Consider the following 24,716-nt stretch of genomic DNA (forward strand, 5'->3'; position numbering starts at 1 on the left):
ATTACGATGTACCTCCCCCAAAATTTTTGAGGTAGTGTTATACATACTTGTTTTCCAAACTAAGATTAATGGCCCTGTTAAACAAATAGCATAGTCTCTAATCAGAATATGTCTACAAACCTGTTTGCCTCAGAAAATGGCAATATAGCACATTATTTCAGAAAAGGCAGGAACAACCCTCATGAGGGTTGATTTATGTACCAAACACACTGGCAGACCTAACAATAAATAGAGAATGAGCAAATCACGGATTTATTGGGAATCTGAAGAGACTCAGTGGTCTTCCCTGGCAAAAATGCCTCCCACATCACTGATATTTTGCTATGAACGTGGCCACGTTACCTTAAATTACACCATTAAGACCCACAACCTTGATTAAATTTTTTAAATAATCCAAATACCCCTGGAGGACCTCCAAACAGCAAAAATGGATTATTAATCCTCAGTGTGGATTTTAAAAAATAAATTGTATATCTCCAGTAATTTTCTGATATTGAGAATCTGGAGTTGAACAAAGAAAGATTCTACTTTGGAATTACAGCCAGGGAGGGCGAGACTGACAAAGCCCTGAAGCAGAGAGTTCTGACCTGTCTGGAGCTGCAGAAAACCTAAGTGAGCAGGAACAGGGACGAGGATGCAGGGCCTGTAGCTCCGAGGATGCTCGAGAAACTCCCCTCCTCCCCGACAATGTTACTTGTGCCATCCCTTTCCATCGTCTCCTTAACAGCGAGCATTTATTTCTGTGGTCAATTAATATTTCATGAACACCTAGATGTCCTACACTTAACACACCTAAATAAAATCACATACATAGAAACTGCACACATAATTTAAAGAAAAACTGCTTTGAGAACTTTAGAATTCAAAAAGAAAGACAGGTTCTCCTAAACTCATTTCAGTTAACCTCTCTGTGCCAACCTGCCACATTAAGAGTGGTGGGATTATCCAAAGGGCTCCGGAATCCTTCGGTTGGAGTACTGTCTGGATTAAGAGGAGGCGTGGTCTCTGAGGAGTTATTTTCTCTTTCAGAGATGCTTGTGAGTGAGAATGCAGTGGTGAGAGCAGGTAAGGGGTCGCGTGGAGTCAGAGCACTGGGCTTTTCTGTTGAGTTCAGTCCTATTGTATTCATGGGAGATGGAAGAAGGAAAACAAAATAAATACATGATTCATATCCTGCAACGTATACTCATCTGAGTTTACTAACTCCCCAGTCCATTATATACGTATATATGTATATACACGTGCAACATACAGATATGATATATGGTGTGTGTATATATTAGTAAATACATATACATATATACCCGCATATATATAAATATAGATGCATACAGAGGTATAGATATGTAGACTTAGACATAAAACAAGCTACAGAACAGAGGCTAAAGATACAAATGGGGAAATGAAATTGAAAGCAACTATGCCTTGACCTCTCCCCTTTCGATTGCTGGATTCTCAACTGTCCAAAGCAATTGGGTTCAAAAGGATTCTGGGAAACAAACTGAGGTTTGCGAAAAGGGAAGTGGGTGGGGGAATGGGGTAACTGGTGATGGGCATTAAGGAGCGCACATGATGTGATAAACACTGGGTGTTATATGCGACTAATGAATCGTTGAACATTACATCAAAAACTAATGATGTGCTATATGTTGGCTAATTGAATTTAAATAAAAATTTTTTTTAAAAAGGATGGAACCCATGCGTAAAGTGATTAAAAGAAATTGTAAAAAAAAAAAAATGTAAAGGACTTATCAATGAGGAATAGAGAAAGATAAACTCCAAAGGAGACTATTAGGAGGACTACTGTCCCAGGAGAAAAAATGAAAGATAAAGTTCTAGGTACAAAGTGATTATTTTTTAATAAATCAAAGTCAAACAAAGCAAAGATTGGGTAAAAGGGAAACAAATGTCTCACATAGATACACAAATGGCCCAAATCTACAAAAATGTTTTCAACTTTTGATAACATAAGAAATACAATTTGAGATATTGAAATACCATTTTCCACAGTTTCAATTCACCTCAGAAGAAAAAACAATGTGACAAGATAGTGTTGACATAGGTACAGGGACAGCTGCTTGGAGTATACAATTAGTAAAAACTTCCTGCAGGGCACATTAGCACCATGTACTAAAGGCCTTAAAATTTTTGGTGTTCTCTTACTCAGAATGTGTATTTCTTTATAAAAGAGTTGGGGGGTGGTGCAGAGAATACACCACAAAATGTTTAAAAAAAAAACATTGTGATTTCTAGATATTGAGGTAATAGTGATGTGTTTTTTCTAAATCATCTATGTTTGACATGTATTCATTTCTGTGAATAGCCACTTCTATGTTTTTCAATATTTAAATAACAAAAAAATTGAATTATATCACACAAGTATTTTAACCATTCAGTTCAACAAAAGTAAGAGAAAATAGCATGAATATGGAAAGAGGAAGAAGGGGAGAAACTGGAGAAAAGTGGAAGTGATAAGAATTAAGAACCAAAATTAAAAGATTACTGAACAGGAAATTCAGAAAATGGAAGTAGAAAGACACACAGAAGTCCTTGCTTCATTCATTAATGTCAAAGGCTAAGTGAAATCGATGTTTACTAAATACAGGAAGAAAACATCTAAACTCTATTGAACTGCCCCAAGGCCATGCACATGAAATAATGTGGAGTTCTTCTGTGGTTCAGAAATCCAAAGTGATAGTACAATTGTTACAGTCCTTGTTGTCCAAGGAAAATTTCCAATCTCTAGAATTTCATAACCTAATAACTCACAAATCAGCATATTTACTAACAAACGTTCACCCATAATACAGGCCAACATATCTAGCTATTAATAGGCAAGTAGCTCCTTCCTGGCTTCAGTGTAAAATCATAAGTCTAACTTGACTTATTCTCTCACCTGCTCTTTGTTGAATAAAAGGAAGGAAAGAGGGAAGAGGAAAAGACAGTAGGAAGAAAGAGAGGGAGAGAGAACAGGGAAGGGAGAGAGGGAGGAGCTTAAAATTCTGTGCAATAACATTAATGTTCTTTCATCATTGTAAACTTGAACAATTACTAATTTGTTGTTTTTAGGTTAAACTGTCTGGTTTCAGCAGGATTCCAATGATCCGTCCTGCTTTGAGAGAAATGTGGTGACATTTTCCCTTTATTACCCACTCCCACTTTTCTTTTAAATTGAATTACAAAGAAACTAAAGGGAATATCATTCCAAATACCTCGCATAATCGTGCTATGCCTTGTTGAAGAGTAGCATTCCTAAAGATTATATCTCATCAAGCAAATTCACTCCAAGGTCAAAGGATAAAGGGTGTTCAGAAAACTACCCTTCTGCCTAGAAGCCTTAATATTCTTGCACATGTCTTAAGCTCAGGGCACATTCCCTAATTCAATGAATAAGAATTAAATTCAAGATTAGAAAACACACTCCAATTGCCAATTCTACATTGTCCTCCATCTACACTTTAGAGATACTGCTGGTTTCTATTGGTCATTTTCTTGTTGGCCATATTTGCAAGAGGACATTCTCAATTGCATTTGGGGTCACTATTTTGACTTACCTGATGTCATCATTTGGAGGCTTATTATAACAGTCAGTGCAGAGATAATGGAAACTCTCTCAGTAAGATGATGAGTCATCTACCATTTTAAATATTCACTCCCCATTCTACCCTATTCCCATTCCCCTCCTGCAACAATAACCAATTTATATGATTGAAATGAACTTCATCATTGGTAAAAGGTGGAGATGCTAAAATGCATGAGAGTAGCTGTCATAAACCAATCACATCTACTATGCATTAATGACTTTCATGTATTTATAAAAATTCTCTGTTGTACTAATGATGATAAAATCCTAAGATTACATCTTTTAAAAAATAAGAGAGTATTGCTTCGTATGCAGATGCAGGAACAGTTAGTTTCCACATAGTTCTTTGTTTCATGGTTTGAAATGAATTTTCATTTAATTAAAAAATAATTCCTTTAATTACCCAATTCTCAGAATATTTTGAATGAACGTAACTAGAACTGTGCATTATAATTATTAAATCAGAATTAGCTTAGTGGCTTTACTTACCTTCTGATGCATACTGTCAACTCAACCATATGATGAATCAGGAAATCAGTAATACATTTTAAATAGCAATAACATTTAAGTGATATAACTTATTTTCTCTCTTATTTTGCATGTCGTATGTATGAATTTATTTTTAACATTTTCATTGTTTAAATTTAATTTATCTCAGGATTAGAATACTCATTAAGACTGTTAATTACATTGTGACAATAGAATTTGGAAATGATTGTTGTAAAGTATCTTACTAATCTGTTTTTCTTTTTTATATATATGTATATATGTGTAACATATATAGTGCGTTTAGAATTCTAATTTCTCAGCTAATTCCTTAACCAATTTTTGAACCATAAAATTTTGTGATCTAACTTGAATTGTATGTAATGTTAAAACTTAAAAAGAGATTGGAGTCCTGCCATGCAATTTATTGTCAAGTTTAAGAAAACCTATAATTTATACACAATAATACGTATACAAATGACACATTCAAGGAGTTATCAAACTTTATATCTTATAAGTAGGAATATTAAGAACAAGAAAATATCAAGAACCATTCATAATCGTAACATTCATCTTTTAAAATGGTTTTACTAGAAAATAAGGGAAAATTCTATCAACATTAAATATATAAACTTAGCAACAAAAAATAAAATAAGTAAAATGCAAATATTAATTCTTACCAGAAGGGGGAGGAGAGGATTGTCCTGAAAAAAAGGAAAACAAACATCTCTTAGAAAATTTCAAATTTCATAATACTTACATAAATATAAGTTAGATTTATATATATATATATATTTATATATATACCATCTCTATGTTAGTTAACATTCACAAAGTGGCAATTTTCAGTGCACTTTTCCCCACTGAAACTACATTTTTTTTCTCTTAATGTCATGTTTACAAAGCCCAAGTGCGTCAAAACTAGGCTATTCATTTTTGAATTCTCAGGTAAAATAAGAAAAAGAAAATAGAATAAAGGAGAGCTATTAGAATTAATTTTAAGCCTGCAAAAGACCTCGGACAGTTCCCCCCAAATGCATTCATTTATTTAGTTAATGATTGTTTATTGAGGGCCTACTATGTGCTAGACATCATGCCACGTTCTAGGGATATAATTTAACCAAGATATAGAAATTTCCTGCCCCCAGTGAGCTGAGTTCAGTGTGCGATGCAGACCAAAAAAAAGAGAAAAAAGTCATATGGTGTGATGACCAATGAGGCAGAATGTGCTATAGAAGTGCATAGGGGAATCACCTAATTTAGCTGGCCATTGGTGGCCAGCTGGGGGACAAGGCGATAGAGACGGTTTCTTGGATAGATTTAAGCTGTGACCTAAAGGATTATGGACAGTTAGCTTAGTTCTAGAGGAATAAGAAGCTGGAATTTGTCTTGTAGGCTTTAGACAGCTATCAGAGGAAGGTGTTTAAGGGAAGGTCTAATGGAGAAGCATTTCAATTTTTTATTGAGCTTATTGTAAAATGGGAAATAGATTATCAGAAGCCAAAGCTGGGGACAGAAACATCAGGAGACTAAAAGAAAAGGATATGAGAAAAATGATGTCCTGCACAAGGAAAAATGGTACCTCCCCCCAAAAAAGAGACATGAAAAAAACCTGTGAAACACTTTGAAAGTAGTCATCAAGACTTTGTAAATCTTTGCAAGTAATAAAGGCCGAGAATGACTAAAAAGGAAAACTAACGTACTAGGTATTGCAGTGAGGGAGATTGTGGAAGCTCACGCTAAGCTGAAGGAGAAAGAAAAGCCAAAGAGACAGGAATATTTGATATGCTTGAGACGTCTATGTAAAAATGTTTAGGAATATTTGGAGGCGCCTACATTGTTGGTGGGAATGCAAGTTGGTACAGCCACTCTGGAAAACAGTGTGGAGGTCCCTTAAAAAGTTAAAAATTGAGCTACCCTATGATCCAGCCATTGCACTACTGGGTATTTACCCCAAAGATACAGACGTAGTGAAGTGAAGGGCCATATGCACCCCAATGTTCATAGCAGCATTGTCCACAATAGCTAAATCGTGGAAGGAGCCAATATGTCCTTCAACAGATGACTGGATTAAGAAGATGTGGTCCATATATACAATGGAATATTACTCAGCCATCAAAAAGAATGATTTCTCAACATTTGCTGCATCATGGACGGCACTGGAGGAGATAATGCTAAATGAAATAAGTCAAGCAGAGAAAGACAATTATCATATGGTTTCTCTCATCTGTGGAACATAAGAACTAGGAAGATTGGTAGGAGAAGAAAAGGATAAAGAAAGGGGGGGTAATCAGAAGGGGGAATGAAGCATGAGAGACTACGGACTCTGAGAAACAAACTGAGGGCCTCAGAGGGGAGGGGGGTGGGGGAATGGGATGGGCTGGTGATGGGTAGTAAGGAGGGCACGTATTGCATGGAGCACTGGGTGTTACACACAACTAAAGAATCATCGAACTTTACATCAGAAACCAGGGATGTACTGTATGGTGATTAACATAATATAATTAAAAAAATTATTATAACAAAAAATAAATTAAAAAAAAGGAATATTTGGAGGTGGAGGTTGGTAGCTCAGGACATACATCTGGGCTAAGGCTATGGATCAGCATATAGATGAATATTATAGCTACAAAGGTGAAGGTGATCCCCCAGACATAAAAAAGAGGAGCGTCCAGGATAGAATTCTGAAGCTGAATAAATATTAAAGGAGAGGGACAGCAAAGGTGACCTAATTTTCTATTTAGGAGGTGTACTGAAGTCAAGAAGGGTTACGAATAGAGGGTGTTTCAAGAAGGAAATTAATGAAATCAAGTAAGGTGAGAACTAACATGGATCAATTGGATTTATCAACAGGGCTTGTGGGAATGTTGGAAAGGCCGGCCTTATTGCTATGGTGGGAACTGGATTCAGTCTGCAGGGAAGTGAGGCATGTTTTCATCCCCCCTCTTTGTAAATGACCATTAAAAAGATCATAAAACTCTTTTCCAAATGATAGTCAACTGATGTGAAAAGGAATCAAGCTCCAGGTAAAAGAACAGGTTGCCTACTACTTAAAGCATCTTCTTGCCTGGAGATTTTATTTTCTGATCTGAAGAAATTTTCTCCCCACAGAAGCACCATCAGATGGGTATGACCCAGGATTCTTCAATGACATTCCCTGGCTTATTCCTTGATATAAAAAGTATTTGTAATATTATATATTTGTAATATATATATATATATTTTACATGTATATCATGTAAGTGTGTAATTATTAAAATATATATTATTAAAATGTATATTGTATCCAATATTTTCTTACTTTCTCACTATAGTTCTCTACTTTTTCTTCATCATTCGAACTTAAGTATTGTTTATCATTTACATAATTTGGATTTTTGTTCCTCCTCTCGTTCAGTCAGTTTTTATTTTTCTAGCCCATATAAAATAATATTTTTATTTTTTATTTTATTTATTTTCACATTAGTAGTCCTCTCTCTTCTCATTTGTTTTTATTTCCTTCTAAATTACGTTCTTAGAATTGTGTCAATTTGCAAAATAAGTAATAAGAAAAATAAAGTATTACTATAAGAGTGACTAACAGCTCTTGTGTTTTAAGTGAAAGAAAAAGTAATCCTCGTGATAAATGTAGATCATTTAACATATAGCCACTCTCAAAATATTCAGGTTAGTTTGAGTGTATAAACACGTTTCATATAATACATCTCTTCTCTTTATCTATGAAGTATAGAAGTTTTTAAATATCTAAAACTATTTTGATATGCCCCTTCTCAATATAAACACCTAATTCCTTGGAACTTTGAACAAGTTAATTTGATTCAGTTAAGTAAAAAAAAATTGTTTTGCTGGCATGATATTAGGTGCTAGGTTTTAACATGTAAAAGGTGTGGTCCTTTGCTTTGGGAGAAATTACCATCTGTGAGATATTTATATCCATATCAATAGAAATCTCCAAGAGTCTGCAAAGACATTGAGGTCATAGGTGAACCTGATTGTGACTAATAATTAAAATATCTTCCAATGGAGATCAGCAAGAATCACACCACAAGACAAGGGGGAAGACAAGTAGCCGTAGATATGTAGCTAAGAGCCTTGCATATCATAAGTGGTTGATAAATACTTGTTGAATGGTTTTGAGCATGAGTAAATGCAAGGGAGAAATCAGAGAGATCTGATGACAACACCTTTGGGAGAAGAGCCAGGAGCAAGACTTATAGGCTATGATAAAGAGATTGAATGTTTTCCTGAGAGTGATGGAAGCTATTGGATCAATAAAAGTAGAAGAGAAATCAAATAGTAGATTTGATGACAGAGAAAAGAGGAATCTTAATGTTACCTGTACTAGATCCATCACTAACTCCACGGACCACTGTACTTTATTGTTCTTATTTTCTTATTAGTTTGTTGCCACCAAAATATGTAACACAAATGACATAGAACACGTTATAAAAAGAATTTACAATTTGTCACATATTTATTATGCAAATGAAGAAAGGAATGTTGGGATAATAAGGAAGCTTTCTTTTTAACATAAGAACTATGAATACTAGAGTAAATATGCTAGAAATATTTCTAAACAGTAGACAATTCATCAGGCCACATACATGTTAAATGCCCCCCAAAATACTAATTTAATTCTAACTGTTTCAAATGCAGTGAATGCTTTTAGAAGGCTCCTGGGTGGCTCAATCAGTTAAGTGTCTTGACTTTTGATTTTGATTCAGGTCATGGTCTCAGGATCCTGGGACTGAGCCCTGCGTCGGGCTCCACACTCAGTGTGGAGTCCGCTTGGGATTCTCTCTCTCCCTCTCCCTCTGCCTCTCCTGTGACTCATGCTCTAAATAAATGAATACATAAAGAAGTAAAATAATTTTTTAAAAAAGTAATGAATCTTTTTGAAGGAAATATGTGATGTATAGTATTTTAATCCAAGTTTTGAAAAGGGTAAATTACAAAAACGGAGAAGACAATTTCTATAGGTGTATCTTTTTAAAAGAATAATTCAGAAATGATATTTTATTATTATTAGTTGCTAATATGTATTGAGTGTTCATGGTATGTCAGGCACTATCGTAAGCCTGTTGTTTGTATTTTCTCTCTTAAGGATCACAACACCCTAAGAAGCTTAGAGAAGTCAAGTGTCTTGGCTAAGTTCACAAGGCTAGTATATGCTAGCCCAGGCTTGAACCTGAGCCTGTCTGACTCTGCAGACCATGCTGTCAACCCCCAGGCCTCCTGCTCTCCTCATTAATTTATCCTCACTCCCTTTCCTCTCCATCTGACCTTTCAGCATGGAAATTCTTTTAGCCAATGTTTTAGGTTATATAGAGATCGGTATTTTCTAAATCTCATAAGCTAAATAAAAAAGCATCTTAATCAGCATTGGACTACAAAATAAATGGCTAATAGTGCTACACATGCTAAAACAAACTTGGCCCTAAATATAGACATTTAGGTTAAATTATACTTTACTGGATAAATGTTCTATGTATGGTATAGGTAAATACTAGAGAAAAATCAGAGGTGTGTCAATTTAATTTACCACAGAAGATTATTTTGAATAGAAAGTTACTCAAACTACAGTGACATCAAACAAAAGTATTGTAACTCACAGACCTCGCGCCTATCTGTGAAGAGGCTTCCAGAGATTGGAAACAGAAAAATAGCTTCTCTCTATATGTATATCTACATCTATGTATTTCTGGTCTAATCATGGCCCCATTCAACATTTCTTCAAATCCTCCAATCTTCAGTGCAACAAAATTTAGCATCCATGGCAAACAACATAATATCTAAAGATGGATCACATTTCCCTTTCCTCCCGTTCATGCTTATTTCCCATAAAGCCTTCTCAGATTGAATATGTGTTTTCCTTTATACCCGTTTATCTCAGAATCTGATTCTAAACTCCTCTGCTGAGTGATTTTTAGGTTATTTTGAAACACTGTAGCTTATTTGATGTCTTATTTCATTTTCTTTATACACACACACACACATACATACACACACAGTCTTTCATCACTTTGAAAGAAAATTCAAGTCTTCAGCATCCCAGTTTAGACTCAATATAAGACTAAACTTACTTATTCTCATAGTCACAAAATCCCTATAAACAGATTTTCAGTCTCTATAACACTTTTAGTCAACATGATAAATCACATGCATATTACTTAGGCACTCAATAAATCTTACAGAAACACACTAAAATAAAATGTCAAAAATAGAAACCACTTCCAAATTTAAGTTAATGTCCTTAAGAAAATAATCAGAAACTATAGCAATGCAACTTGAAATGACATAAGCCATATGTACTAGATTACATAAATTTAAAGGTTTTTCAATTAATTTTAAAATATCAAAAAACTTGACTACAAATCTCAAAACAGGAACACATATAAAGACAACTTACATGAAATAACCTCGTTAAAAATCTAACTAATATCTAAAGGACATATCACCTCAAAAAACCACTTTTATGACTTACATAAATATGAACAGTACAGGAACAAATACTTCCATGGAGAATGTTTCTGCATATCAGATAAGTTAGATAGAGGAAGTTACTTAAATATTTAGGTGAGATGGTACTACCAAATGTCTGCAGTACTTTGTCAATACCTCCCATCACATTTTGTAATTCTTCCTAAATCATATGAGCAATGACTTCAATTGTCGATTGTATTTTACATTTGCAGACATTATCAGAACGTTACTGAAATTTAAGAAGAAGCAACTGTGCTGAAGCCTCATCGTTAAACAAGAAGACCTGATCAGACTGGTTGCATGAAATATTTAATTGTTTCATGACCTACGCACTCTGCTTCAGTATATAGTGACAGAGTGATCTGTTTGGCCAGTGTAAAGCAAGAGAACTAATGTAGTTATCTCAGCTGCTTGGCAAAGGCAGACAGCCCTGTACTCTTCACGCCCTGGTTCATGTATGACTTAAAAGCAATCATATACTTCTAGTGGAGTCAAACAGACTTGGAAAAAGCTAGTAAACATCTGCAGAAAGTACTTAATAACTAGTGCATAATAAATACTTAATATTAGGAAATTGCATTAATATAAATAGCATTACCACATGTGAAAACATTCTATGTGAACAGTGCTGGGAGGGTGTGGAAAACAGGTGAAGAAAAATATATGCAATAGTAGTGGGGATTAAGTGAGGGCATGTATAATGTGTGACAATAAAAAGAAGACATTAGTACTTCTAAAAGTATGAACTGCATTGAGCGCTCTTAAATTCTATAAACACAGGAAGCAAATGTAATAAAATAGAGCATAGTAAGATACTTAGTGTTTCTATCTATTATCTTTTGACCACACTCTTCTGGGACAGCATTTTCTACATTTTTTATTTTTTTTTAAGGTAAGTGCCTATTTTCATTATTTAGTCAAGGGAATATTTAGAAATATTCCAGTAGGTGGCACCATAGCCCCAAAAATCTGTAAATCATCTAGCAAGTGCTATTTTCCATTATAATCCTGTTGTGAATCACCAGTGGAATTGACTAGATACATTAAACAGATGAAAATGTAGATAACAGAGCACTTGATCTTCAAAGCTGTGTTATTCTAACAGATGTATTGTTACTGAATTTACCTTTCCCAATATGTTTCCTTTAGGACTCAAACTGTTTAAGTGATCACAAATCAAAGTTACCTTGAAGTCACACCCCTAAGTCCCTGATCAGAAATTTCAGTAAAAACTGGAAATCAGTTGAGTGAAAATGACATTTCAAAAGACGTACTTGGGCTTTAAATACTACCCGTTCTCACCATCACCCCTACCCTCAACCTCCCCCCCAAAGAAATGGAATGTCATTTCCAAAGGGATTTAAACATGTCTAGTTGGGGAAATCTAAGGAAAGTACAAGGACAGAAGGGTGAGACAGAATAGATGAAATAAATACTTATTCCCAGTATCTGCCCTAAAATGAACGGCGGCATGTTTTGAAGGCTGAGATGAATGCATATCTGACCTCTATAAATATAAAGGCCATACAAAAGTGAAATAAGCACATCAAGACAAAAAAAAATAATAAGGGCCAGTTATATGTATGGTTTTCCTTGTTTAGTAAGGCAGGATAATAATAAAGCACGTAAATAAAAACAGAAGGATTCTTTTACTTACTCTGTAAACCTGGTATGTGTCCACAGACAACAAATCCCATAAATCTCATCAAAATAGTAAGTATCTATGGGGTAAGCACTCTGTACAAGGGACAAACAAGGTTTTATCTGGATTTCAGGGAAACATAAGAAGTAGTCTTTCCTTCATTACCTTATCAGTAAATGTAATAATGACAGCAGCAGTTTACTGAACTGTTATTATGTATCAGACATTATGCTAACAGCTTTGCATGTTTTTGCATTTAGTCATCCAAGCAAGCCAGTGCGTTAGGAAGTATTTTTCCTATTTTATAGGGAATGAAACTGAGACTCGGAGTTTAGTAAATTGCTCATAGTCACACACCTAGGAAATGTTAGATTTGAAGGAGTGTCTGTCTCATCATAATTTTCCCCTTCTTTACTCAGACTTTATGTTAAAACATTGGTTTTATTGTTATTATGCCTGGAATCTCATGGATAAAACAGCTACTGCTTACCACCAGAAAATAATTTCAGAGGTTTCCAATCATATGGAAACATAGGATGTTAATATCTATTGACATGTAGTTCATTTGATAGATAAGGAAACTAAAACTCGGTGAGCTTCAATGCCTTTCTGATTTCATGCAATTTCCAAGTTCCAGCAATTACCACAGAATTTCAACATACTTTAAATACAAAAGGACATTCAGGAAACACTAGATCAAAGCCTCCAAAAAGAAGGACAGAGACCAACATAAGCAGAAGAGAGACTTGGGAGAAACAGAGACAATGCAAGAAGCAAGAAGAAACCCTGAAACCAACTGTAATTCATATTCTCAGAAATGAGACAACATGGCGTCCATGAACAAAAAGCAAAGAGTTATAAAAAGCAACATTTCAAGATTAAGAAAGGAAGCCAATAGATACTGGATAAAATGTTTGAAAAAAGAAAGAAGAAACAGTAGTACAATAGAAAGTACAACTTAAAATGCCAAAACATTGCAAAGTGTTTATGTTTGTTTCTGGAAAGCAGGAATTGAGGTTGGGAAACAGGATGGGGACAAAGGACTGATCTCAATTACTATAAACCTAATAGTACTATACAAACTACACACACACACACACACACACACTTGAATAAAAACACAAAATTATGGGTATGTAAAATTGAGTTAAGGGTAAAGAGGGCAAAAGCATAAGCCCAGGGTAGAATAAAATCAAGGAATTCATTATCGTTAAATATAGCAATCATATCTAGCTATCTCCTAAAGAATTTTTATGTGAAACATCACAGATACTTTTGATAAATGTGAGTACATATGAGTAGGCAAACACATTCACCTCTAAAACCAGGCATGCATTTATATGTCTTTCATATTTGGCTTGAACCATCATATTATCAATTTCAGCCATGTTGATTAAACAAATCACAACAAAAAGTTAATAAATGCAAGATGACCATCTATGAGAGATTGGTTACTTTGCCTGAATTTTTATCTTAAAATATTTATCTCTAAGTCACGGGGAAAGAAAAAAAAAGCTAGATTATCTCTTCCTGTGTAATGATGGTCAGCCTGAGGTCTTTGATTTAGATTTACAAGTCTTAAAAAGTCCCACGGTCAAATTTGTTTCAGAAGTATTTCATGCTACATGTCCGTCAAAGACATGTATAATGTGTTAACATATCAAAGGCAAAGAGAAATTTATGTAGTCTTGTTTGACCCAGAATCTTCCAGAAGTATTTGCCACCAACCCATTTTTTTCCGCATGGACACAGTATAGACACTGCCATGAAACAAGAGCACTGTGGAACCTCAGAGGAACGCACTTTATGATTCTGGTTTGTGTTTGTTACATATAACTTTACATATATATAAAGAGAAAGAGAAAAGATAAACAGTATTATAATCCCAATTAATACAAAATCAGTATTTGTATTTGTACCAGATTAAAATTTCAGTTCAAAATTCTGGGCTCCACCTCTCTAGATTCTGATTCAGTAGAATTGAGGTGTGATTTGTGCACTAGTGTTTTCTTAAAGTTCCAATGGGGGGGGGGGAACAAGGATTAAGAATGATCGGTAAAGATACTTCCTTATGCATGCACAGCTAACCCTTGAACAACACAGGTTTGAACTGCACGGGTCCACTTACATGCAGATTTTTTATAGTATAGTACTGTGAATGTATTTTCTTTGTAATTTTCTTAACGGCATGTTCTTTTCTCTAGCTGACTTTATTGTAATAATACCGTCTGTAGTACATATAAAGATATAAAATATGTGCTAACAGACTGTTTTTGTTACCAGTAAGTCTTCCAATCAACAGTAGGCTATTAGCAGTTAAGTTTGGGAAAAGCCAAAAGTTATACTTGGATTTTCGACTGTGCAGGGCAGTTGGCACCCTTCGTCCCCTGTCATTCAAGGGTCAACTGTACCTAAAAACATTTCCCAGAATAGATTTACAGAGCACAGCTCAGAGATATTGCAGGTTCAGCTCCAGACCACCACAATAAAGCAAATAGTGCAATAAGAGAGTCAAATGAATTTTCTGGTTTCCCAGTGCTTATGTTTACACTATACTGTAGTCTATTAAAGTGTGCAATACCATATGGCTACAAAATGTACATACTTTAATTTAAAAATACTTTATTCCTAAAAAAATTTAGCTTTCAGCGAATCATAGGCACTGATCAAAGATTACCCCAACAAATAGAGTAGTAATGAAAAAGTTTGAAATGTTGCAGAAATTACCAAAATGCGACACAGAGGTATGAATTGAGCAAATGCTGTTAGAAAAATGATGCTGATAGACTTGCTGGAAGCAAGATTGTCACAAACCTCCCATTTGCAAAAAAAAAAAAAAAAAAAATCTGGTGTCTGCAAAGCACAATAAAATGAAGGATGCCTGTATTCTCGCGTTAAATATCTTTTTGTTCCTTAAGAAAATGTCTGTTTTTATTATCTAAATCCAGGGATAAGTACCTAATTTACAAAATATATCTCAGATAGAAAAAACTTTCTAATTATATAAATCCCTTAGTAAGTGTATGTTTTTGTAGCTGTTGGCTTTCTCGAGCATAGAATAAAATTGTAGTCAAAGAAATACAAAGAATCACCAAAGGATGTTTGTACAAGTGGTGAAATTATTTTGTTGGTGTCCTTAGTAGCATTCATACTAGTTACTGTTTAATAATCATCTACTATGTAGATGCACTTAAATAATTTTAAGTATTACTTCATGTAACCCTTACAGAAACCCTACGATGTAGACAGCATTATCTTCTTTTCACGGATGAAGTCTCAAAAAATAAATAAATTTGTGCAAGGCTAAAGAGTTTGGTTTTAAATGCACATCTGACACGAAAAGCCTCATGCTTATTCAACTATACTGTGCTCTAAGGGAAAACTATGTACACTCAATCCAGTAGTGAAAGACCTTTCAAGACCCAAGCATGAGTAAAACATCATGGATGAACCATTAAAATGCGATTCGGACTTAAGTCACACATTAAAATTTATTTTTAAGAAGTGCAAATTGCTGAATAATGACTATAAAAGAGTTAGAAAAAAACATTTCTTTGGGGAAAAAAAAGTGGGGGGAGGGTGTGGACAGGACTGTGGCAAAGTAAAACCAAGGTAAGCACTCACCCTTCAGTATTTTTACCCAAATCCTCAAGGAAGGAAAAATAAAACATGCTTGAAAATGGTTTATTCTTACTATGTCCGTGCTTTAAAGCAAAACAACACAACACAAAAAGCTTGTGCTGATGAAATATTTACCTTGTCGGGGTGCCTGGGTGGCATAGTTGGTTAAGCCTCTGGCTCTTGGTTTTGGCTCAGGTCATGATCTCAGGGTGGTGGGATCCAGCCCTGGCTGCCTGCCTGGGGCCTCACCCCTGCACTGTGCTCTGTGCTGGAGCCCGGAGTCCACTTGGGATTCTCTCTCCCTGGCTCCCTCTGCCCCTCCCCCTGCACTCTCTTTCTCTCTCTCAAATAAATAAATAAACCTGAAAAAAATGCTCTTTAAAAAAAGAAAGAAACAAACGTATATCTTGTAGAAGAAATGGGTGCAGGAGCGAATGGGTCGGTGAGGCACCGTGTGGGGCAGGAAGCCAGCGATGGGGGGGGGGGGGCTGCACATTTACTCTAGTTCTAGAGTCAATGACTTACAGCATCAGCCACAAAGCTTTTTAAATGAACAGGGACTGAACTTTGAAGGATAGTCGTGTGTGTGTGTGTGTGTGTGTGTGTGTGTGTGTGTGTGTGTGAATTAAATGCAAGATAATAAGAAATAAACAGAAAATAAATGTAGGTTTGAGGGAGTCCGCCTCCCAAACTTGGCTCTTATCTCACAGACAGAATCACACGTTCGCTGAGGCTGCACAAAAGCCTTCTCTCCTGAAGGGAAGGGTAATAAAAGCAAAAGCTGATAAATGCACCACTAACTTCTCATTTTCCCTTAATGAAAACTCTGAACAGAAACCTTTGATTTACTTTCAGAATCATTAAAGGAATCCCGGGCTTAACGGGAAAAGCTACACTTTCAAATAGAAAAGGTTTTCAATATGTTGTTCTCGCAAGTGTGCTGTTTGCACAGCTAAAAGCTAACAGCAGTGTCTTGACTGCTCTTGTGGTTTCTTCTCGTCGGTGTACTTCTGTTTTTCTGATTCTAAGTCTTTATAGGAAAGGAAGAGGTGCAGCTCCTGTGGTTAAGCACACAAGCAGTCCAAATGGTGAAACGGGTTGCCATAGCACCGGCAGAATCAGCTCCATCTCAGGCTTAAACCACAACTTCTGCACTTTATGTTGAAGCTGTCTGATTATACATTTAACTGCTATAAAAAAAGAAAGAAAAGAAAAGAAAAAGGGAAAAGACAGACAGAGAGAAAGAAAGATGAAAGAGAGAGAAAGAAGGAAGGAAAGAAGGAAGGAAGGAAGGAAGAAAGAAAGAAAGAAAGAAAGAAAGAAAGAAAGAAAGAAAGAAAAAGAAAAAGAGGAAGGGAGAAAGAATGAAAGAAGACAAAGATTTCAGGAAAGAAAGAAGAAAGAAAAAGAAAGGAAAGAGAAAGAAAGAAAGAAAGAAAGAAAGAAAGAAAGAAAGAAAGAAAGAAAGAAGGAAGAAAGAAAGAAAGAAAGAAAACTGAATTTCAGGTTGATTTGTTTTTATTTCGCTGAAAAGGTATTTCAAAGATAAGGTTGATTATTATGGTGGTGATTTGTTTCACTGAGAAAGCACTTTCTTTCGAAAACATTTGCAAATGATATTTTAATAAGAAAGAGAAGTCAGATCCAATCTTATCTTTCATAACATAAAAAGTCACCATCTCTTTGGCTAGCAATTAAATTTGATTAATTAGTTACATAATGAAAGTTGAAGAAAATAGATGGCAAACAAACAAAAATAAGACAAATGTGCTTATTTGTAAATAGATTTCACTTTCCTCTTACTTCAAGATTAGGAAATGACCAAACAGAGACAAGGCAAGGATATTTCCTATACACGCAGCATCCTTCATCATCACATAGGAGCACTCTTCTACCACAAGGACATTCTGCGTCACGCCCTTTGCAGGCAAATGTAAATGAGTTGAGTGACTTCCTTAATACCGCACTTGAAGTCTCAGGAAAGGTAACGCCAGAAAACAGAGAAATGTATGGGAGCATTTTGCTGCCTTGTTCCAGTACCTGGCATGCTTCAGCCCTGGCTGGTGACAGTTTGCCACGCTGAGTACTCCTACCAATTGTCTCATATTTTGACTAAAAACAATTGTTTCGTTATAGAGAAAATATTTAAATACTGTATTAACATCCATTAATTATATATCCTGGAAAAGGTCAGGAGCAATTTTTTATTTAGCTTCTTTGGAAAAATTTATATTGGATCAGTTTTTCATGGCCTTTTGATGTCAGAAAATTTGTCCTCTATCTTGAGTAAAAAAGAAACAATTTTTGAATACTTCCTATTCTTATAATATCTTTATGAGCTAAGGATTATTACTCTTGTTTTACAAATGAGGAAATGAAGACATTGGCTGTTTAAATTAATTGTTCCAAAAGAGAGTAACAATGCCAAAACTCCATCCCAGGTCCACGGGATGCCAAAACTCCTGCGTTTCCTACGAACCACATGGCGCCCTGAGTGGAAGGAGAGGATTCAGAGCGTTCATTTCATATCATTGTTTTGAACTTCAGTACCTAATCCTTGAATATCTAACACCCAGGGTCTGTGCTTCCTTTCCCTTTCCACTGTTTTTTTTTTGTTGTTGTTGTTTTTAAAGATTTTATTTATTTATTTGACAGAGAGAGAGGCAGTGAGAGAGGGAGCACAAGCAGGGGGAGTGGGAGAGAGAGTAGCAGGCTTCCCACTGAGCAGGGAGCCTGATCCGGGGCTCGATCCCAGAATGCTGGGATCATGACCTGAGCCGAAGGCAGACACTTAACGACTGAGCCACCCAGGCGCCCCTCCACTGTTTTTTCCCTAGTCCAAGTACTGATCCTGTTCTATGTCACTGACTTTTTTTTTTTTTTTATTGAGCTCTATGCCCAACTGGGGCTCGAACTCACGACCAGAGATCAAGAGTCGCATGCTTCACTGACTGAGCCAGCCAGGTGCCCCAATTTCACTGACCTGTAGACTCAGTTTCTAAACTGCAACTTGCTCCCTCCCTTCTCCGTGCATGCTAGAGGTTGCTACATGTCTGCTTTTTAAATGTACTGATATGTGTCCTGTTAAAATATTTTAGTAGGAAATTCCAAAATCTTTACTATTATTATGGAAAGCCCTTCACACTCTATCTCCAGCCTGCTTCTCCAATGACATTATCAAAATGCTTAAATGAAATCACTGTTTTCATTTCAAATTCAGTTCAAAGGCAATTTATTTAACCCAACAAGGTTTCAGCACATGCCTTTTCTCTCCCTTTCAGTTTAACATGACCCTCACCTGGAATATCTTGCCTTCTTTTAATGACCCTAAATCATACCCATTTTCAGGATGCGGTTCAAATTCCAGCTTCAGGACAATTTTCCAGGCCACCAGACCTCTCCTAATGTTTAGAGTGGTAATCACGTGCACCACTCGTAAGAATGCATGTTGCACATTAACTTATATGGTTAGCTATCTTTTTTCACGGAGTGTTCCAGCTAAGATCATAGACTTTGGGAACAGCACACAAGAGTTTGGATCTCTCCATGGCAACTCTCTAGCTATGTGGCCTTGGGAAAAATGACATACTGTCTCTGAGCATCTGTTCTTCATCAGTTTATCACATCTACTCATAAGGTTGTTATGGTTGTATAATAAGACAGGACAATGTTTGTGAAATACCTAGTAAGTAAGTAAGCACTCAGCACCTCCTCACTTGGAACTCAATAACTGGTGCTAGTCACTGTTACTCATCATCATGATTACCACCGTTAGCCATTTGACTTATTAACACTATTTGCGTTTCTTAAGGGCACTGGTGAAATCAGCATCCCTTATACCCTAATAAATATTCTTGGTTTTAATCTTAATATTGTTCGGGCCTATGGTCCCATGTTAATAACACTTTGAGCAATATAATTTTGAAACTCAATATAAGATGTGGCATGTGTAATTTCTCCTTTCATAAGATGGTATTGCATTTCCTCTTGGCATTTTCCTATGTTCTCAAATTTTCATATATATCTATATTTATGTCATGCAAGGAAGAACAAAATGCAAAACTGTACCCAGAAAGAGCTGGGCTTTGCATTGTACTCAAACTGACGTGGGTTTAAACCCTAGCCCAGCTGGTTAGGGCCTTGCGTGGGTTAAACAATGCTTGTGAGCTTCATTCTCTTTGTATGTAGAGATAGGATCATCATACCTAGTGGATGTATAGGTTGATATGAGGATTAGATAGAGTAATATTTGCAGAGGGCTTTACGAAATGGATAGCAGGCATACAGGTGGTGTTAAATAAATGTTCATTGCAATTAGTACCAGACCATCCCTCTGCCCTTTCCACTTGTTGTCCATCAGTGGATAATTTTCTAATGAGATTCAGAAATCCCATAATAGTTAAAGCTATTTTAAGAGCCTATCAGGGCTGAGCTATCTATTAAATAACTGGCACACAAAATCTCATTTTCTTTTAAATTATGAGTTGGGTAAGAATCTCTATGTGGCTACTCTTGAATTTTAGATTTGGGCATAATTTTCTATGATAATGCAATTTTTGCTCAGCGAGGTATAAAAGAGAGTTACATTATCAGATTATAGTATTTAGTATGTCCCCTTAGCTTGACTGTGATTATCACACCCGATGCTGTATTTTATCACATTCCTTTTGCACTCTCCCTCATGCTTTGGAGGGCTTCAAAGAAATTTTATCAAATTCAAGTCTTATGAGTCACAGTAAAGATCCCAACCCTCAAAGCACGTGATTTGCCAGTGACCTATCATCTATGACTCTATCTTCACACAAGCAGTGGAAATGGCTTCATCCCACAGGTTCTGAATCCAGGGTTCCCCTCACAAAGGTACTCAGACAATGCCTGTGCCTTGCAATCTCAAGGGCCAGCTTCCTGGCAACCATCCCCCAAACTACCTCAGAACCCTTTCACTGACTGATAGAGATCTACCATCTGTTTCTTAAGTTTGACAACCGTACACAAAAAATTTTTCACAGCTGGGTGGAAAAGGATGTGGCCCCCTTTCAGCTTCATATTTAGTTTACGTTTCCTCCTTATTGATTGGCTGACACCCTCCCAAAAGTCAAAAGAACACCTTAGGCTTATGTTATGCCTATGCTCAAATAGTCGCCATTTTAAAACCTCAGGACATGGCTCCTTTAGGCTTGGGTCCTCACAGTGTCCGGTGCTAACCTGGACCTCACACAGCACATCAGTACCCTATCTGGTTTGACTGAATTAAGTTATTTAAAAGCAACCACAACAATTACAAGTCCTTCAGCCACATTTGGGGATCTCTGTGGACATGAAATGACCTGAATAAAATGACCCATGACTGGTCTATTTCTCACTGCAACCGTTTCTCTTACTTATTTTTATCCCTAAGGTGAAATTTTAATCTTATAGAGCATTCACAGCCTCAACTGGAGGACTAGGCCTTGATTTTTGAGGCAGGAATAGGAAGCTGGTGCTTGGCACAGTTCTAGAATAATGCTTCTAAGATTCTCTAGTTAACCCCTCAAATGAAATCAGTAGTTACAACAAAAATTACCCCATTCATTTCGGACGCAGGAACGTAGCCACTGGTCAGATGAAGCTAGACATGAAGGAGAGAGATGCCTGCCCCCCTTTCATAGTAATAAAACAGCCTAAGAGAAAAGGACCCCAAATTTTGAATTATTAATTCATAAGCATATTTTCATAACTTATATCTAATTTACAGAGATAGAAAAATATTTTTATGCCTGATCTATGACAAGGGAAATCTGGTTCTTGACATAGTATGTCATTTCATTTCATAAAACAAAGAGTAAATTTAGACTGAAATAATTCTTACGGGAAATCTTATAAGAAGTTCTTAGATTTAGGGTTTTTTTGCTTTTTTTGCATTATTTTGTCTCTTTATGATAATCTATTACACTTGATCCTAATGAAGGAGGACGTGGGGCTAAAATTAAGTAGGTTCTTATTTTTAATGGGATATTATCAATGGCATATACTTTTTAGAAGAATAAAAGCAAAATATTGATAATAAAATAAAGATAAATCTGAGGCATATTTATTGAGAAAACTTCAGGATTTTTTTAATAATAAATACTTTTTTCATAGTCTGTCACCTACTTCAACAAAATTACATTTTCTTTAAAGTTTAGAAGTTTGTTTCTCACAAAAATTAATTCTATGTCAATAACTACAATTATGGGACGCCTGGGTGGCTCAGTCAGTTATGTCTGACTTGGTTTTGGCCCAGGTCATGATCCCAGGGTCACGAGGTCAAGCCCCGAGTTGGGCTCCATGCTCACTGGGGAGTCTGCTTGAGATTCTTTCCCCTCCCTCTTCCTCCTCCTTTGCTCCTCCCCCTGCCTGTACTCTCGCTTGCACGTACCCTCTCTCTCTCAAATACATAAGTAGGTAAATAAAATCTGTTACAAAAAACTACAGTTACTATAGTCACAAAATGAATAGAACTGAGAAATATTCAGTTTTCCAAGGATGACTGCAGAATTTGTTAGAGTCATTCTTTACTTTAAACCCTTGAAATCAGGCCTTCAGATCAGAAATAGGTGAAATTCACATGCTCTATGATGTTAATAACTTTTGAAAGGTTATGCAAACTAACCCATAACCTTGGCAATGATCAGTCTCGTAAAGTGGAGTGTGAATTCTAGTAGAGAAGTTTTACTATATACAGTATCATTAAATATTTTGGCAGGTTAAAAACAGACACTTTGATGCATGCACGGGGAAGGAAGTCCAGAAGCACATGCATCGTTATATTAACATTAACTATTAAACATGATTAACTATTAACATTATTATCCATCTACCTCACATAGTTCTGTGTTTAAACTGTTAAAATGAACCTATTATATTGTAATTAGAAAATTAATACTGATTGTATGTGTCTGAGAGAAATTTATTTAAAACCATATTTAATCTCTCTATTTTCTGCTAATTGGTTTTGATACTAAGATTGAAAGAAAATAAAAAAAGAAATGTAGATATTTTTTAGAGGGTAAGGATTATGTTACACAGTATCCTTAATTTGTGGATCCTTAAGTATTATGCAGACACATTTTTAATAAATCAGACCAGTTGCCCCATTGAGCATCTTAGAACACAGAGCAACATACTCTTAAGATGGAGCATAGAAAATGGTAAAATTAGGAAAATGAGAAAATACTTAAAATCACTTGGAGCTTCTCCTTGGTAGTTGAAATAGTGGCTGTAATAATAATGACAATAGTTAATACTGAGCCCTCGCTATGTGCTAATATTACACTGACATGTTTAAATAAGTCTCCCTTCATGTAGAATCATGCCACTCTCTGCATATTCTTTGACTAATATTGATAATTTCCCTCCCTTATTGTTCTCCCATATATTTCTCAACCCAATAGCTCTTCAAAATCACTATTTCCTTAATATATGTCCTGGGAGAGGCTAGACAGTTTGCTACAATTACCACGGACTAGAGAGTCACATAGACAGAGTGTATGGTCCCTGGTTCCTGGTAATATGATAAAGGCTCTGGCTTTTCTACTGCTGAAATAAGGTCCCAAGAGTAAGTTTTGCTTCTTATCTGAAAACTGGGTAGATAACACCTATCTTGCAGTGGTGTGGTAAAGATTAGAGATATGTAAAACATCAGATCTGTAGAAGGCATTCCAAGTAATAGACAACTATTTTCATTACCAGGGATGCAAAGTTGAAATAGGAAATGACCAGCTGCAGAAAAGCTGTAGCAAATTTCGGTTGGAAGTTTCTGTAAGGAAATCTGAATTCACTAGTATTTGTGGAAGGGAATCTGTGATGTATGCTCAACTGCATGAATTTCACAGAGGGGAAGTGAATGTAATGTTGATGAGAAAGAACAGCTATGCTAACGATACAGCTAAAGAGGAAGACCTGGGATCAGAAGTCACAGATCCCTGAGCTGCAGTGTCATTGTGAAAATCAAATGTTAGTGATAATATGGTCAAGTACTCAGTCCTAAAATATGTTAGTTTTAATAAAATTCTCTTGAAAATTATTTATGATTAGCGTCTATATTCAAGAAAGAGCATCACAATTCAATTTGTATATCAGACAAATCCACATTCAAAGATTTTCTACAAAATACCTAACCAGTAACTCTTCAAAGTTTTCGAAATCATGAAAAACAATGAAAGACTGAAAAACTGTCACAGATCCAAGGAGACCAAAGAGACAGGAGGAAAAAATCCAAAGTGGTGTTCTGGATTAGACACAAGAGCATAAAAGTGACATCGATGGAGAAGTGGGTGAAATCTGATGATTGTTTCTTAGTTTTGACAAATGTTTTGTAAAATGTTAACATTAGAGAAAGATGTAAAGTAAATGGAAGTAAAGAAGTAAATGCAGGGGGCGCCTGGGGGGCTCAGTCCGTTAAGTGTCTGCCTTCAGCTCAGTTCATGATCCTGGGTCCTGGGATGGAGCCTCACATTGCGCTCCCTGCTCAGCGGGGAGTCTCCTTCCCCCTCTCCCACTGCCCCTCCCCCTGCTCCTTCTCTCTCTTTCACTCACTCTCTCTCTCAAATAAATAAATAAAATCATTTTAAAAAAGTAAATGGGAACTTTCTGTGCATCTTTTCTGTAAATCTGAAATTATTCTAAAATTAAAGTTTTTTTTAAGATTTTATTTTATTTATTTGACACACACACACACACACACACACGCGTGCGCGCACACACACACAGAGCACAAGCAGAGGAAGCAGCAGTCAGAGGGAAAGGGAGAATCAGGGCCCCTTGCAGCAGGGAGCCAGATGTGGATTTCGATCCCAGGACCCTGGGATCATGATCTGAGCCCAAGGCAGACGCTTAACTGACTGAGCCACCCAGGCACCCCTAAAGGTTATTTTAAAAAAT

The 24,716-nt window shown here is 36.0% G+C and overlaps 1 protein-coding gene across 8 annotated transcripts in view; it reads right to left on the reverse strand.

Annotated features, from left to right (window-relative positions):
• The window catches only part of PTPRC (protein tyrosine phosphatase receptor type C), a 120,575-nt gene that overhangs the window by 59,617 nt on the left and 36,242 nt on the right, over positions 1-24,716 (reverse strand). For 4 of the 8 annotated variants that reach the window (XM_087857460.1, XM_045787724.2, XM_045787725.2 and 1 more), the window contains exons 3-4: positions 4,750-4,773; positions 919-1,116 (exon numbers count right to left, since the gene is read on the reverse strand). In XM_087857460.1, coding sequence (XP_087713586.1) covers positions 919-1,116; positions 4,750-4,773 — 222 coding nt within the window. The remainder of the gene's footprint in view (positions 1-918; positions 1,117-4,749; positions 4,774-24,716) is intronic. The other 4 variants (XM_045787728.2, XM_045787727.2, XM_045787730.2 and 1 more) reach the window with 1 other exon arrangement.

Source organism: Ursus americanus, chromosome 2 (genome assembly GCF_024610735.1).
Source record: "Ursus americanus isolate L20-20 chromosome 2, mUrsAme1.1.p, whole genome shotgun sequence".
NCBI lineage: Eukaryota > Metazoa > Chordata > Mammalia > Carnivora > Ursidae > Ursus > Ursus americanus.